We start from the raw sequence: 17845 nt of genomic DNA, 5'->3' as shown, positions 1-17845 counted from the left end.
GAACTGGCCTCTACAGCTGTCTCTACATCTGGGTACAACAGAATCCATTTAGTTTGGCCTGAAGCACAAGTTCAAGGAACTTGTAAGAGTAAGATCCTGGAAGAAGTAACATCACATCCAAACCTAATGTCCCTTATCTTGGAGCGACAATAAACAAATTATATCTGGTGACCTGGTTACCATTCTTCTGCTACCACTCTAAATAATTTAATTTCAGAGTTAAAAAACTGTTGCTTATAGCCTTTATTCATTGCCATTATGATTAAGTATGGTACACTGGTTTATCACAAAAAGCAAAAAAATAGATTGCAGTTAATACTAAACAATGCAATCAGATACGTCTTAAATGCCTCCCCAAGAACCCTTATAGGACCCCAGGAGTTTAAACATGCCAGTCTCCTCCAGGGGCATCATGTGAACCAGCTGAAGCTAAACCATATGTATGATGTTATTAATAGAACAGCTCCTGGTTACTTGCTGTGCCACATTGCCATGGTGCATCAGCAACATGGTCAGGTCATCTGCGCTTTTCCACTGATAAACCTCAGTGGAATTCATTATTATAGTCTAGGATTTAAGAGTCACGACTTGCAAAGGGATGTTTGCTATAAGGGTGAGATCTAGTGTGAGATCTAGGGTGAGTTCTAGGCTGAGGTCTAGGGTGAAATCTAGTGTGAGAACTACTGTGACATCTTGAGGAAGAACTTGGAATCTGATGAGGCTTCTGCCAGTGAACAGGATGAGGCGATGGGATGAAGATGGTGTTGAAAGATAGACCTTGCAGGAAGGACTTGAAGTGAGGCCTCCAGCTGCCTGCATGCTGGGACCACTAGTCACCACCAAGGGTCTCTAGATGAACCAGAAACACATGACCTTCAGGACTGTCTTCAGGAAGTGTAAAGTGTTTTCTAAATGTACTCTTCTGTCCTCACTCCCTATCAGCTTCCTGTTCCTGTGTATGTAAACGTCTCAGCTTTGACTAATGAGGTGGCTCCTGCAGCGCGGAAAGGACCAATAGAAGAGCAGGATGGCCATCACTATGCCAGCAGCCACACCTCTCTCTCAGAATATCAGGAAGTGACTGAAGCGCTGTGGCTGTTGGGTTGGCTCCCGTGTCCAATCAGACCACACAGATGAGGTCCTTTGCTCCGTGGTGAAAATAGACAGTTTTGAGACTTAATCAACCCAATGGATCTGCTTTACAGGGGGACTGAAGTTCATATCTCCTCTGTCTTCTTTCAGGGACCAGGACCAGATGGAGATGGGAGGAACCTCAGAGTTGTAAGCGCCGTCAAACAAACACCCCAGTGTGTGAACCAGTAGCGGCAGCAGGGTTTAAATAGTGGGATTAAAAATAGTGTCTCATTCATTCAGTTGAAACAGGACAATACGCTGGATGATTGTTTGCTGCCGTTAAAAATAATAATATGTAACGTCTATTTAAAAGAAAAAATACTACTTACATACTGCTCCTGTTTATTCATTAGATTACATTTCATACAGTTGTTGGCGTGCTATTCCTCTCCATCGTCGCCCGGCGTCTGCTCAGAGAGGTTGGAGAGAGGTCTGGAAGTGTTATCGGCCGGCTGGCTGGCTAGCTTGACCCACAGGCGCTTATAGAGCTCCTACACTCCAAAATCATAGATGCTCATTTTAGATTCGCCACCAATTCATTTTTTTTATATTGAAGAATGTGGAGGGAGAGAGAGGTAAGAAGGGAGGGAGGGAGGATATTGGGGATGCTTTACTGTATGATTGTCTGATGATAGAAATTTTCAATGTGGGAAAAAAAAGGAGAAACTATTATTTAAAAAATAAATCATCACTTTAAAGGCGAACACATGAGTATTCTCTAGAATTGTGCTGCCCCATATCCTTGGGATAGCAACCCTGTTAGAATCAAGACTCACAAATAACCAGACTAGTCTTAAGGGGAAACCACAAAACACTGTGATTCACGTGTTTGTGTGCGTGTGTTTGTGCTTGCATATCTGTGTGTGTTTGTAAATCTGTGTGTATACGTGTATGTGTGTTCACCTGCCTGCATGCACATATGTGAGCAAGGTGGAGAAGGACCAAGATTCTAAAAGTCTAGAGGTGATTATATGGCAGTAGTTACCAGGCTTCTGTTCATTGTGCTGCGTGTGAAGGTGTTAAGCGGAGGAAGTCTTTCAATGCTGTTTTGGTTTCTGTTCAGCTCACTGCATGAACTGGGACCGCAGACTAGATGTCAGACCAGCATCCTCCTCTACAGTAACTTTTAACTTTTATCTCTATTGATAACAAATATAATTCAGAGATTTTTCCTTGCAATTACTTTCATTGTATTTTCTACGTGCAAGTGTGATTAAGATTCCCCCAGAACAACAGAGTGAGAGAAGAGAGGACTCACTATGAATTTAAGATCAGCAGCAAGAGGATTTCTATTTTTCCTTCTGTCAGTACCAGGTTGGTTAATTTTTGTTGTTAACATTTAGTTGAACTGTTTCAATAACATGACAACCAAGCAACTGGAACGAGGAGAGGGTGAAACCCCAGCATATTGAAGATAGAATTATAGTAAATAGAACATTAAAGAATCACCCTCTAGAATGCTGATTTTGGTTTACAAAGCACTATAATGGAGAACGGTCCACATTACATAGTTCAGTTATGGTTCATTAGTACTTGGAAAATACCACTTCACTGCAAGTTGTATACAGCCACTTGTAGTGATAATATTGGTTGTAGGATAACAATACTCATTGCAGATCTGTTGGGTATTTCCTGGTTGCTAGACAATAAACTATATACATCATCGAAGGGTTTATTTAGTTTCTTTCATACTTTTGGAAAAAACATACATGTCAAAAGCTACCGTTGTTCCCCCATTTATTCTATTAATGATGATTGAGACATGAAATCTTCTGCAGCGTTACATTTCTGATTGACACATAGTACATGGTAGACACTGCATGCCATCTCATGTCCTCTCTCTCCTCTCCTTCTCTCCTCTCTTATTCTCCTCTCATCTCCTCCTTCTTGTCTCTACTCCACTCTTTTCCTCTCCTTACCTTGTCTCCTTGCCCACATTCCCACTTCAACTCCTTGTCCTCAACTTGTCTCCTCTCCTCCCCTCATCTACTCTATATTCCTTGCCTCCACATCTAAGTAATTTCAAAGCTTGTAGTCGCATTGCTCAAACAGCAGCACATAGACTAAAGGGCCGGGGCCTTTAGAGACTAAACACTACCATGATTCATTAACTGCTAGTGTATGTTATTCAGTTAGTGTAGTATAATATGTATAATACATTTTGCATTTAAGGGGGGGTCTGAACTCTATACCCCCCTGGCTACTTCACTGGTGTCACATGATGTTCTGGAACGCTCCTCTCACAGCTCAGTGGTCAGCATGTATCTGTAGTTTCCATCTCCACCCACCAGCCTCCATCTCTTTATGTATCTTCTGGTCTGTTCATCAGGTGAACCTCTGTGTCTTGTTCATTCTCAATGAGATGTGTTTCCTTTTTCACAGTGCTTCAGGGTAATGGTGACTGGACAGTTACTTACTCATCTAGTAATGTCTGTGCTTTAAGAGGAGCAACGGTTGACTTCAGCTGCATTTATGAATACCCTGACAACGTACAGTACCGCCCTACCAGAGTCAACCCACTGTGGTTCACTAAAGCATCCAACTATCAGCCTGTTGTTCTGGAACACGATACAGAGCATACATGTCGTGTTGAATCCAGCTGTAGAGAGGTCAGCTGTACCGGGTCCAGATGTCATGGAACATGTACCCTGAGAATCAAAGACCTGAGACAGAGTGACTCTGCTGTCTACAAGTTTAGGTTCACAACAAACCTACCAGGTGGGGAATATACTGGTGACCCTGGGGTGACGTTATCTGTAACAGGTAAACTATGGTGTGTGTGTGTGTGTGTGTGCGTGTGCGTGTGTTATATTTATTATTGAGTATAATTGTGTTTAAATTGTTCTCAGACCCAGACCTCCAGGTGAAGGTGTCCTTTCCTCACCCTACCAGTCCTACCGTGGCAAAGCTGGAGTGTCACAGTATGTGTGATCTAGCTGGTGACCCTCGCTACATCTGGTTCAGAAATGGACAGAATGTACTACAGGGAATTAACTACTGGATCTTCATTCAGTATGGATACAGCTATTCATGTGCTGTTGAAGGATACGAAAGTCTCCGCTCACCTTTAGTGTGTAAGTCCACTCCACAGTACACTGACATGATACCAGATGCAGACAACCTTTTAGGCTTTTAGGGTAAAGTACTACATGAATATTTACTATGAATGGACCAAAACCACCGGCATTTTATGTAATTAATTAAATGCTAACTGTTAACAGATGCTCCAAAGACCCCCTCAGTGACCGTGAGTCCCTCTGGTGAAATAGAGGAGGGCAGTTCAGTGACTCTGAGCTGCAGCAGTGATGCCAACCCAGCTGCTAAGTACACCTGGTTCAGGGTTAATAGAGATGGTTCCTCCAGTTACATGAACCAGGGACAACAGCTCATCTTTAGTCAGATCCTATCTTCAGATTCTGGAAAATTTCGCTGTGACACTCAGAATAAGCTAGGGGATAGATCGTTCTCTATCTCTATTGACGTAAAATGTGAGTAAACACAATCCAAAACTTCAACATTAATTATGAACCCAAACTTTGCCACCATGGGATTTTCATTTTCTTTAATACTGTCATGAATTTAAATGTACATGCTATTTTTACATGTTTCTATGTGTCTCCAGATGGTCCTAAACACACATCTGCGTTATCAAGTCCCTCTGTTGAAATAAAGGAGGGCAGTTCAGTGACTCTGAGCTGCAGCAGTGATGCCAACCCAGCAGCTGAGTACACCTGGTTTAAGAACAACCAACCTCTGCTCTGGGAACCAAGTCAACCTCATTCCTTCCCCTCAGTCCGCTCTGAAGACAGAGGAACGTACCGCTGTCACGCAGAGAACAAATATGGACAACTAAGCTCGAACTCGATATTCATGGATGTGCAGTGTGAGTTGAATATCGGACTAATATGTTAACATCTTTTCTATATCTTGTCTTTAAAATGTAGAGCTGGTATTGTATTACTGCTTTCCTGTAAACTACTATGAATCACTTATAACTTGTACACACCGGCGGTGGTTAGTGAGGTCCCCCTTCACTGTATCACGTCTTTGAGTGTCTAGAAAAGCACTACATGAATTCAATCCATGATTATTATTATTGCAGTTTCATAACTTAAGGATAGATATTGTTATTTGGTGTTCCTGACAGACGCTCCAAAGACCCCCTCAGTGACCGTGAGTCCCTCTGATGAAATAGAGGAGGGCAGTTCAGTGATTCTGAGCTGCAGCAGTGATGCCAACCCAGCAGCTGAGTACACCTGGTTCAAGAACAACCAACCGCTGCTCTGGGGACCAAGTCAACCTCATTCCTTCCCCTCAGTCCGCCCTGAAGACAGAGGAACGTACCGCTGTCACGCAGAGAACAAATATGGACAACTGAGCTCGAACTTGCTATTCATGGATGTCCAATGTGAGAATATCGGACTAATATGTTAACATAATTTCTATATCTTGTCTTTAAAATGTAGAGCTGGTATTCATGTATTACTGCTTGCCTGTAAACAACATTGACTCACTTCTTATACTAGTATACCAAAGTGGGTGCTACACACTGGTGGTGGTTAGTGAGGTCCCCCTTCCCTGTAAAGCATCTTTGAGTGTCTAAAAAAGCACTATATCAATTCAATCCATGATTATTGTTATTGCAGTTTCATAACTTAAGGATGGATATTGTTATTGTTAACAGACGCTCCAAAGACCCCCTCAGTGACCGTGAGTCCCTCTGGTGAAATAGAGGAGGGCAGTTCAGTGACTCTGAGCTGCAGCAGTGATGCCAACCCAGCAGCTACCTACACCTGGTTCAGGGAACATCAAGACTCAGTGAAAGAATCAGGACAGAACTACACCATCACTAATATCACATCTGAGCATGGAGGAAACTATTACTGCCAAGCCCATAATGCAATCGGACTTCATAATGCTGCCTTTTTGTTAATCCAAGGTAATCTCTAAATTAAAAGAAACACACACCTTTTAAATAGTCTGAGGCCCACAGTTAAACATTTGCCTATTTATGTTGCATTTTGCCATCGGTGTTTGAAATCAACTGACTATGTTCCAGTGACATCATCATCATCATCTTCTCATCGAGCAATGGTAGCTGTAACAACCATTGCTGTCCTACTGGCCACCGTACTCCTCCTCGTCTTCCTCTGGATGAGGTAAGATATCTTCCTCGTTTCACATTCCTTCATTTGTCCTGTTGCTTCTTCACCTCTCTGTTCTCTTCGACAGAAGAAAGAGGGCCTCCAGTAAAGCATGTGGACAGGGAGGAAGGCCAGATACTGTGGAGGAGGTGAGACACAGGAGGCCATTTATTACTAACCCATCCTTTACTAAGACACACAATGGAAATACCCTGAGTCCACAGCACACCACACCGAGACCCTGTGGCCACACAAGAGACTTCTAGTTGTTTCCTGAGTGACTGTCCATCTCTGTTGCCCCAGCCCTATCGCTACGAGAGACTGTACATTACAGTACCCGTGTGGTGCCCCGCGGCAGTGATCCCCAGACCATATTATGAATCTCAAACGACTGTGTCGGGTTCTCCGACGTCTCTGGTTCCTCCACTTCCACATCAATCCGTAGTAGATTGATGTCCGCTGTCTTGGACTCATCAAAGTGTTGCTCATAAATATACATTCATTGACGAGGACATGACATAGTAGAACAATCAGTCTCGGATTTAAGAGTCACAACTTTACAAAGTCATGTTTGCTTAAAGGGTGAGATCCAGGGGGAGATCTGGGGAGATTTCTGCCAGTGGGCAGAATGGCAAGACTGGGGAATCTGGGAAGACGTCTATTTTTTTTTTTTTTAATTAAGATGTTGTTCAGAGATAAAAAATGGTTTTAGGAGCTCAACAGATGGTGAAAAGCTTGCAGTAAGTGAGTGAGGCTTACAGCAGCCTTCATGATGGGACCACTAGTCACCACCAATGGTCTCTAGATGAACCAGAAAAGCAAGACCTTCAGGACTGTCTTCAGGAAGTGCAAACTGTTTTCTAAATGTATTCTTTTGTCCTTGCTCCCGATAGCCACTACCAGGTCCTCTGTATGAAAACGTCTCAACTCTGACCAATCACTTGGCTCCTGCAGCACAGACAGAACCAATAGAAGAGCAGGATGACCATCACTATGCCAGCATCCATACCTCTCATTCAGAGAACCAGGAAGTTCCTCGCTGTTGGGTTGGCCCTAATGTCCAATCAGACCAAGCAGATGCTGTCTTTTATTCTGTGGTCAACATTAAGAGACCAAACGCTGTCCCTGGGTAAGCTTCTCTTGGTATTTCTAAAGAGGAAATAGACTCTTGTTTTCAGACTTTATCAACCCAATTGGTCTGTTTCACAGGGTGACTGAAGTTCTGTCTTCTTTTCAGAGAGAGTGACCAGACAGAGGCGGCAGAAACTTCAGAGTTGTACAGCACCGTCAAAAAACACCCCAGATATTGAAACAGTTGTGGCAGCAGGATTTAAATAGTGGTACTAGGTAGAGTGTCTCATCCATTTAGTTTAACAGGACAATATGCTGGTTGCATGTCCTATGGAAATGAATTACATGGAATGAATACTTGCCACTATAGCTCATTCCTTACCTGATTTATTTGACTTATTTACTTGATTGTGTCTGTTCCACTTGTGATGGCCCCAGCGAGGCCACATTTTATCCAGGGCCTCTTGCTCTTGAGGATATAGCTCTGCTTCATCGCTACCACCTGCTGGTTACCAGGATGTACTGCACCTGTGAGGGGAGGTCTTAGCGGTACCATCTGCTGGTTACCAGGATGTACTGCACCTGTGAGGGGAGGTCTTAAAGGGAACATATTATACCACCAGGTGTGAGTGTGATCAGCCTTACAAGCCGTTTTGAAAATCTGCCCCATATGACATCACTAGTGGGCGTGTCCATCTAGATCTGTGTTGGATAGATGAGCAACGTTTACTTCAGTCCACTGGGTAGGCTGTTAGACTGCTCTATCCAGCACAGATCTAGGTGGACACGCCCACTAGTGATGTCATATGGGGCGGATTTTCGAAACGGCTTGTAAGGCTAATCACACTCCCACCTGGTTGTATAATATGTCCCCTTTAAGGGACAATATCTGCCTGGCTTGGTTAGCTTACCATCTTAGCCATCTCCTGGCTGCACTTAAACATTATTTTGCATAGAATTGCCTCTGTCTATAGCTTTCCACAAATGAATATCAAAGAAATGTTCAACCATACCGAGTGTGAGGCTCAAATTGATGTTGGGGCATATGTGGCTGTAAATGGGAGATATGTTGGGTAGTCTTGTGTAGGCCTACAATGCTGTTTTCTACTTCTCTGTGCTTTAAATGGGATATTTTATTTGTATGAACTTGCCTGAGGTAGACGTACCACACCATTACATTAAGTAGACGTTTATGTTTTCAATAGTCTTAGCCAGAATGTATTCCCTGAGGAGCAATAAAAAGATGAAAAAGAGATGAGTAAGTATACTTTTTTAAGACACAGGAGGTTGATATGAGATATGAATTATTATATCAATATTTGAGAAGTAGTATAAAACGAGGAGATCTAAACATTGTCTTCCTCTGATGTCATTCATGTCTTATAGTAAAGAGAAGAACTTGAGACGAGTCTGAGACTCTCATGAGACCAATCGGAGAGGTATGAGCCCCACAAGAGAACTCATTATTGTATGTCCGATGTCTCCTCCTTATCTGATTCATTACTCTTAAATATTCAACTGAGGCTATATTAGAAGCCTACACAAGTGAGATCAATGAGAACCAATTAAGAATTAAATAATTTACTGTATAAAGCAATGTCTGTTAGTGCACGCCACCCAGGTGGCTTTTATTAGACTCCCTGATGACCAGGAGCACTGGGCAGACACAATTGGTTTCCTTGCAACTTGTTTTATTGAAGACTTTTCCTCCAACTTTACCTTGAAAACTATACAGATAAACAAACACAGTATAACAGAAATAATGACATTATCTTTACATAAAATCATAAATTACACAGCGCACAGAGAGTCAAATAAGCAGAACAAAATACAGAAAATAACAAACACATACGGAATGAAGCAACAGGGAGCTTGGACAAGATGGGAGAACGGGGTTGATAGGAAAGTAACCTGGGCTGAGCTGTGGAGAGCCGAGCCTCACCGCATTAAATTCCTCATCCAGGCAGTATATAATGTGCTTCCAAGCCCAACAAACCTGCACACATGGGGCTTAGCCGAGACCCCAGCATGCCCGTTGTGTTCTAAGCGAGGAATCCTTGAACAAATCCTCAGCAGCTGCACCAGGGCACTTGGAGATGGACGGTACCGCTGGAGGCATGATCAGGTTCTTCTCTTGGTGGATCTTGAACATTAGCTGAAGTTTCGCCGGCCACATTGCAGTCACCACCCTGCGACCAGACATTGTCCTTGTGTCTGAGTCCAGCAAGCAAGAAGTGCTGCTGGAGCTGACCGTCCCATGTGAAGACCGCCTGGAAGAAGCTTTTGAGAGGAAGCTATCCAAAACGCGGGACAGGTCCCTCTGACTGTCAGCAGGCTGGTTGGAGACCAAGGTGTCTCCCGGAGGAGGTTGGATGCAGGGGTTCTGCAGCCCGTTCCCTGGCCAGAGCCTTCAGTTGTTTGGGCATCGAGGGGGAGAGAGAATGAAGAGAGCCATCCACAGTACCACCGATGCGGTAGAGAGGCCCTCAAGATGGCTGTGGCTCAAAAGAGGAGAGCCATGGAGTCATGGTAGCTAGCTAGCCATCTGAACACAAGCTGGGGTCTGATCAGCCCTGGCTTGGTCACATGGAGGAGGGCGTATTATGTTAAAAGACCCGAAACGTCTGATGATCCAGGCAGATCACTGATGATGTGTCCAGAGGCATCAGTAGATGTATGAACACAGCATCTTATACAATGAATTTTTTTAACTATGACAATTCAAACAAAGATACATAGAGCTAGTGCTTTGTCGAGTGAGAGCACTAAATGAACACTAATGGGAGGGAGTACACCTCTGCAATGGAAAAACATGCTGGTCAGCGCATTCATTCTAAAACAGATTGAGTTTTTCTTTACCTCTGAGTGATATGGTGCAAACCTGGCATTTAAAGTATTTGCAAGTGCAATTTTTTCTTCACAATACTGTAACATATGGCGCATGTTTTCATGTTGTACCCCTATTTGAAACCCCTGTCCACAAAATCGTGGTTGCCCTTGAGAATGTATTGGGCAAAGCTGTTTTCTTTAACATGACATCTATGCCTGGCCTTTTTGTTGCAGCTCATTTCCAAAACACTTGAGAGGTTTAGGCATGTACTCAATGGTGATCCATGTGGTACATTAAGTACCATGAATTCTGTGTGAAATTAACTAAAGGTTCTGTAAGTTCTTCATAGTTGATAACCATATAAAACATATATCTGGTACATCACATTTGATTTGTATAATTGAGGCATTGCATCCAGCAATATTGGTATTGTATTGAGACAAATGTCAGAGACTCTAGGCATGAAAGACCTGTAATAAAATGTAGAGAACTCACAAAGATCATTGCGAGACTGAACTATGGTTATTTCTCAGCAGTGACAATTGAGATGGATGAGAAAGTTAACCAAATCTCTCTTTGGCCTTGACTAAAGCAAAATAGATCATGTTAATGTGATAGAAAGGAGATCTCATTTTTCATTTTACTTTGCAATGGGTTGTTTTGGAGAGACAACACGTTTAAAGGGATTTGTTAGGAACCATTACATGATGTCTCCAAGGAACCTGTAATTCATAGTGAACACATTCTTCTCTCTAGAGTTCTGATTTATCATAATTTCACTAGTGAACACATGAGTGTTCTTCTCTCTGGAGTTTTGGTCAATCTGTGGTCATCTTTTCAGCATCTTTCCAGTTAGCCAAAGTAAAGAAACCCTTATTAATCTGCCTCCTCCAAGAGTAATTGCATTGATGTGGTAAAGTATGGACCTAGTCCTGGTAGGGTGTTGAAGGTCACCCAGCTTCTGGTGAGAGGAAAGCCCACGGATTTAGTTTAGTTGGATCTTCCGTGTTTTCGGTTTTGACAAAGGGTTGCTTTACTTTATGAATGTCAAATGATGGAAATCAGGTATGTGAAAACTATTGTTTACAAAGAAAAGTGATCTGGGGAACACAGTGCTTGATGTTCTCTCTAGAGCTGTGCTTTCCCACATCGGTATAGCATGAGAGGTAAGCCACAGGGGAAACGTTGACACACTATAGTGTGTGTGTGTGTGTGTGTGTGTGTGTGTGTGTGTGTGTGTGTGTGTGTGTGTGTGTGTGTGTGTGTGTGTGTGTGTGTGTGTGTGTGTGTGTGTGTGTGTGTGTGTGTGTGTGTGTGTGTGTGCTTGTTTGTGTGTGTGTATGTGTTTGCATATCTGTGTGTGTGCTTGTAAATCTGTGTGTATTTGTGTTCACCTGCCTGCATGCACATATGTGAGTAAGGTGGAGAAGGACAGAAGATTGTAAAGGTTTTAGAGGTGATTATATGCCAGTGGTTACCAGGCTTCTGTTCATTGTGCTGCGTGTGAAGGTGTTAAGCGGAGGAAGTCTTTCAATGCTGTTTGTTTTCTGTTCAGCTCGCTGCATTAACTGGAACCACAGACTAGATGTCAGACCAGCTTCCTCCTCTACAGTAACTTTTAACTTTTATCTCTATCGATAACAAATATAATTCAGAGATTTTTCCTTGCATTAACTTTCATTGTATTTTCTACGTGCAAGTGTGATTAAGAATCCCCCAGAACAACATAGTGAGAGAAGAAAGGACTCACTATGAATTTAAGATCAGCAGCAAGAGGATTTCTAGCTTTCCTTCTGTCAGTACCAGGTTGGTTCATTTATGTTGTTAACATTTAGTTGAACATTTTCAATAACATGAAAACCAAGCAACTGGAATAAGGAGAGGGTGAAACCACAGCATGTTGAAGATAGAATAATAGTAAATAGTACATTAAAGAATCACCCTCTAGAACGCAGTGTTTGGTTAACAAAGCACTATAATGGAGAACGGTCCACTTTACATACTACAGTTATGGTTCATTAGTATTTGGAAAATACCACTTCATTGCAAGTTGTATTCTCTTGTATTGAAAGTATTGCTTTTAAGATAACAATACTCATTTGAGATATGTGGGGTATTTCCTGGTTGCTAGTCAATCCTGAACTATTTACATCATCGAAGGGTTTATTTAGTTATTTTCATACTTTTTTAAAAAACAACTTGTCAAAAGCTAATATTGTTCCCCCATTTATTCTATTAATGATGATTTATGCATGAAATCTTCTGCAACGTTAAAATTCTGATTCAGTGATACGGTAGACACTGCATGCCATCTCATGTCCTCCCTCCTCTCTCCTGTCTCCTGCTCTCCTCTCATCGTCTTCTCTCCTCTCTCCTGCTCTCCTCTCTTATACTCCTATCCTCTCCTCCTTCTTGTCACTACTCCACTCTTTTCCATGTCTCCACTCTTTTCCCCTCCTTACCTTGTCTCCTTGCCACTATTCCCACTTCAACCCCTTGTTTTCAATCCTATCCTTGTCTCCTCTCCTCCTCCCATCTACTCTATATTCCTTGCCTCCACATCTAAGTAATTTCAAAGCTTATAGTCGCATTGCTCAAACAGAAGCACATAGACCATAGGGCCGAGGCCTTTAGAGACTAAACACTACCATTATTCATTAACTGTTAGTGTATGTTATTCAGTTAGTGTAGTGTAATATAATACATTTTGCATTTAAGGGGGGGTCTGAACTCTATACCCCCCTGGCTACTTCACTGGTTTCACATGGTGTTCTGGAACGTTCCTCTCACAGCTCAGTGGTCAGCATGTATCTGTAGTTTCCATCTCCACCCACCAGCCTCCATCTCTTTATGGATCTTCTGATCTGTTCATCAGATGAACCTCTGTGTCTTGGTCATTCTCAATGAGATGTGTTTGTTTTTTCACAGTGCTTCAGGGTAATGATGACTGGAGAGTTACGTACTCATCTAGTAATGTATGCGCTTTAAGAGGAGCAATGGTTGACATCAACTGCACTTATGAATACCCTGACAAAGTACAATACCGCCCTAACACAGTCAGAACACTGTGGTTTACTAAAGGAAACAAGTATCCTGTTGATCTGGAAAACGATACAGACTATACCGGTCGGGTTGTATACAGCTGTGGAGAGGTCAGCTGCACCGGGTCCAGATGTCATGGAACATGTACCCTGAGAATCAGAGACCTGAGACAGAGTGACTCTGCTGTCTACAAGTTTAGGTTCACAACAAACCTACCAGGTGGGAAATATACTGGTGACCCTGGAGTGACGTTATCTGTAACAGGTAAACTATAATGTGTGTGTGTGTGTGTGTGTGTGTGTGTGTGTGTGTGTGTGTGTGTGTGTGTGTGTGTGTGTGTGTGTGTGTGTGTGTGTGTGTGTGTGTGTGTGTGTGTGTGTGTGTGTGTGTGTGTGTGTGTGTGTTATATTTATTATTGAGTATAATTGTGTGTAACTTCTTCTCAGACCTCCAGGTGAAGGTGTCCTTTCCTCACCCTACCGATCCTACCAAGGCAAAGCTGGAGTGTCACAGTATGTGTGGTCTAGCTGATGACCCTCGCTACATCTGGTTCAGAAATGGACAGAATGTACTACAGGGAATGAACTACTGGATCTACATTCAGTCTGGAGACAGCTATTCATGTGCTGTTGAAGGATATGAACATTTGCTCTCTCCTTTAGTGTGTAAGTCCAGTCCACAGTACACTGACACAATAAGAAGATGCAGACAACCTTTTAGGCTTTTAGGTAAAGAACTACATGAATATTTACTATGAATGGACCAAAACCACTGGCATTTTATGTAATTAATTAATTGCTAACTGTGTTAACAGATGCTCCAAAGACCCCCTCAGTGACCGTGACTCCCTCTGGTGAAATAGAGGAGGGCAGTTCAGTGACTCTGAGCTGCAGCAGTGATGCCAACCCAGCAGCTACCTACACCTGGTTCAAGAACAACCAACCTCTGCTCTGGGGACCAAGTCAACCTCATACCTTCCCCTCAGTCTGCCCTGAAGACAGAGGAACGTACCGCTGTCAAGCAGAGAACAAATATGGACATCTGAGCTCTAACTTGATAATCATGGATGTCCAGTGTGAGTTGAATATCGGACTAATATGTTAACATCTTTTCTATATCTTGTCTTTAAAATGTAGAGCTGGTATTAATGTATTACTGCTTGCCTGTAAACAACTATGAATCACTTATTAAACTTGTACACACTGGTGGTGGTTACTGAGGTCCCCCTTCACTGTATAGCGTCTTTGAGTGTCTAGAAAAGCAATACATGAATTCAATCCATGATTATTATTATTGCAGTTTCATAACTTAAGGATGGATATTTTTATTTTGTGTTCCTGACAGACGCTCCAAAGACCCCCTCAGTGACCGTGAGTCCCTCTGGTGAAATAGAGGAGGGCAGTTCAGTGACTCTGAGCTGCAGCAGTGATGCCAACCCAGCAGCCGAGTACACCTGGTTCAGGGAACATGAAGACTCAGTGAGAGAATCAGGACAGAACTACACCATCACTAATATCACATCTGAGCATGGAGGAAACTATTACTGCCAAGCACATAATGCAATTGGACTTCATAATGCTACCTTTTTGTTAATCCAAGGTAATTGTTCATTTAAAAATCACACACACACCTTCAACACAGACACAGGCACACATTTAAACATTGGCCTAATTATGTTGTAGTTTGTATTCAGGGTTTGAAATCGAAATCAACATCATGGACAACAACAGTAGCTGTGAGAACCATCGTTGCCTTACTGGCCACCGTACTCCTCCTCTTCTTCCTCTGGATGAGGTGAGACATTCTCTCTTTCTTGTTTCACATTCCTTCACCTCTCCTGTTACTTCTTCATCTCTCTGTTTTCTTCTCCAGAAGAAAGAGGTCCTCCAGTAAAGCATGTGGACAGGGAGGAAGGCCAGATACTGTGGAGGAGGTAAGACAAAGTAAGCCTTTTATTACTAACCCATCCTTTACTAAGACGCACGGTGGAAATGCCCCACCATGTGGAGGCCTCAACACAAGACCACACAAGAGACGTCTAGTTTCCTAAGTAAGTCCTTCTCTGTTGCTCTAGCCCGGTCGCTAGGAGAGACAGTACATCACAGTGTCTGTGTTTTCATAAAGAACTGTCTGAAGTTCAACCCTGGCCCGATTTGGACATTTCAGAACTGGAGATAACTTGACATTTTTAAAATTTTACTGCTCGGTTCGAATCCCGACCGGTAGGCAAAAATAAAAAGGAGTCGTCATCCATGGATGAGGTGCCCATGAGCAAGGCACCTGAAACCCCCACCTGCTCCCTGGGAGATGCACTGCGGGTGTCCCGGTATTCTGGTGTGCCCCATGTGTTCACCTGCTCCCTGATGGGTTAAAAGCAGAGAAATAATGTCCCCCAAAAAGGGACAGTAAAGGATACCTTAACTTGGCGCCCCTAATGTTTTAACCGGAAGACTGTATGGTAATCTGAGAATAGAAACTTTTGTTTGTTTTCAAACTGGGATCTGGTGAGATTTTTGCCGGTGTAACGGGGGGGCTTGGCAGAACCCAAGTGCACAGTTGTAGAACAGTTTCAAAGATTTATTCTGGTCCAGGATCGGGCAGGCAGGGAGCAGACAGTAAGTCACCGACAGGTGGGCAGGGAATCGTCGGTGGGTCAGCAGGCGAGAAGTCGGCAACGGGAGGGCAGAAGAGCAGATCGGGAGTCAGGAACTGGACAGCAGACAGACCGACAGGGACTCGACGTCGGGCGGGAGGTCAGGCAGGCGAAGGGTCGGTAACAGGAAGTCAGGCTGGTGGATCAGGAGACGGGGACAGAGGAGCAGACAGACCGACAGGGACTGGACGGCAGGCAGGTGGTCAGACAGGCGAGGGTTCGTTAACAGGCAGAGTGGAGTAGACAAAGTCAATCGGGAGTTGCGGGAAAGCTCTGAATGAAACAAGAGAGAATCTGGCAAGGACTGAGTGAAAGGAGAGGACTGTTATGGGGGAGCACAGGTAAAGGTGGTCGGGTTAATTAGGGGAGATCAGAGTGGCTGGCAGGTGAATGGGAAAACCAGGGGGCGGACCATGACAGCCGGTGTGCAGAATGAGAATATGTATGAATGTATTTCTTGTTTTAAAGAAGTAAATTAAGATGTTGTTCAAAGACCAGATGGGTCTTTCTAGCTCAACAGTTGTAGGAAACCTTTCAGAATGGACTTGAAGTGAGGCCTCCAGCAGCCTGCATGGTGGGACGGGACCACTAGTCACCACCAAGGGTCTCTAGATGAACCAGAAACACATGACCTCCAGGACTGTATTCACGAAGAGTAAAGTGTTTTCTAAATGTACTCTTCTGGCTTCACTTTTCATCAGCTACTTCATGTTCCTGTGTATGCAAACATCCCTTGGCTCCTGCAGCACAGAGAGAACCAATAGAAGAGCAGGATGGCCATCACCGTGCCATCATCCACACCTCTTGCTAAGACATCCAGGAATTGCCGCACTGATTGGCTGGCTCCGTTGTCCAATCAGACCAAACGGATGAGGTCCTTTAATCTGTGGTCAACATAGACAATATGTTTGTAACTTAATCAACCCAATGGATCTGCTGAAGTTCAGATTCCCTCTCGAAGCTGCACATCCTAAGGTGCTTAGGTTCCTGTGCTGTATAATGCTGTCTTCAACTTCTCTATTATTAATATGGGATCTTTGCATTTTAGTGATTGTATTTTTTTGAATATGGTGATCCTGTGATGGTCATTGCCATTATTGCGCTATATTAATCAATTGATAACGTGAATATGAAAGTAACCAATCTCATTGGACCTTTGAGAGGTAACCTAACGTGATGCTTACATTAACAAAAAAAAGTTTGTCATTCCTCATTCTGATAGTTTTTGATTTAGACTCTTTTTAAATAAATGACTTATTTTAATGAGTTGACTCCAGCTATTGTCACGATTCCTGAGGTTGGTCTAGTTGTAACACGCACTTCTACATCAAGTAGATGTTTAGATATGAGTATTCAATAGGTTTAGCAAGTATTTAGAATCCTACAATGTGGGCCTGTGATTAGTTGTTTTCAATTGCTTGAACACATTTTGCAAAATTTGGCTCATTGTGTCAAAACTCAACACAGAAGCAAATAAGACACAACACTGGGAAATAAACCATTCACATCTATGTCAAATTGAAACTCGGCTATCGAAACCTAACAATTCTTTGTAAAAATGGCACTTTGATGTCAAAATGATACACACTTGCATCATATGAATACACTTTCAGATCAGCTGCAACACACTTGTCTACTTTATATAAAACACTGCAGTCTTACATGTTCACTGCTTTTATGGGAGGAGTCGTTCGTGAATCGTTTGTTCGTTGAGCCTGGTTTCCGGCAGTGGTGGGTAGTTACGCATTACAAGTAACGCAAATGAGTAAAAAAGTAAATTTTTCGGGTAACGAGTACTTTTCACGTTCCTTGTAATTTTACAAGTCTGTAATTTTACCCTTAATCGAGTAAATATTTGATTTAGAATTCTACTCTTTACTCAATTACACTTTCCATTGTGCCTTCATTAAAATGAGTATTTTGATAAAGACATTATCTTCGTTGACTAATACAAGCGTCCACGTTAGCGAT

At 42.9% G+C, this 17845-nt stretch overlaps 1 protein-coding gene and 2 long non-coding RNA genes across 3 annotated transcripts; all 3 read left to right on the top strand.

Annotated features, from left to right (window-relative positions):
• The first annotated feature begins 853 nt into the window (after positions 1 to 853).
• On the top strand, positions 854 to 6639 carry LOC130377640 (B-cell receptor CD22-like). Its single transcript, XM_056584796.1, has 8 exons — positions 854 to 896; positions 3517 to 3525; positions 3984 to 4055; positions 4757 to 5017; positions 5282 to 5542; positions 5819 to 6073; positions 6194 to 6293; positions 6582 to 6639. Exons 1-8 carry the CDS (start codon positions 854 to 856, stop codon positions 6637 to 6639), a joined length of 1059 nt encoding a protein of 352 aa, XP_056440771.1.
• A 5037-nt stretch (positions 6640 to 11676) lies between these two features.
• Positions 11677 to 13301, top strand: LOC130376957 (uncharacterized). Its single transcript, XR_008894113.1, has 3 exons — positions 11677 to 11790; positions 11880 to 11985; positions 13108 to 13301. It is a non-coding gene; the product is annotated as an uncharacterized LOC130376957 (long non-coding RNA).
• Positions 13302 to 14989: 1688 nt separating this feature from the next.
• LOC130376959 (uncharacterized) lies at positions 14990 to 17253 on the top strand. Its single transcript, XR_008894115.1, has 3 exons — positions 14990 to 15015; positions 15094 to 15154; positions 16576 to 17253. It is a non-coding gene; the product is annotated as an uncharacterized LOC130376959 (long non-coding RNA).
• Positions 17254 to 17845: the final 592 nt, after the last annotated feature.

The sequence above is a fragment of the Gadus chalcogrammus genome, chromosome 23 (genome assembly GCF_026213295.1).
Source record: "Gadus chalcogrammus isolate NIFS_2021 chromosome 23, NIFS_Gcha_1.0, whole genome shotgun sequence".
Taxonomy (NCBI): Eukaryota; Metazoa; Chordata; class Actinopteri; order Gadiformes; family Gadidae; genus Gadus; species Gadus chalcogrammus.
Note: the sequence above shows the minus strand (reverse complement) of the source record. Positions and strands in the feature narration are given on the sequence as shown.

What these genes read in the sequence shown, in the direction of transcription:
- LOC130377640 (XM_056584796.1), top strand. Translation starts at nt 854, where the DNA reads ATGAACCAGAAACACATGACCTTCAGGACTGTCTTCAGGAAGT. An exon ending in GATATTCATGGATGTGCAGT is followed by an intron (nt 5,018 to 5,281) that starts GTGAGTTGAATA and finishes TGTTCCTGACAG; the next exon opens with ACGCTCCAAAGACCCCCTCA. An exon ending in TGCCTTTTTGTTAATCCAAG is followed by an intron (nt 6,074 to 6,193) that starts GTAATCTCTAAA and finishes ACTATGTTCCAG; the next exon opens with TGACATCATCATCATCATCT.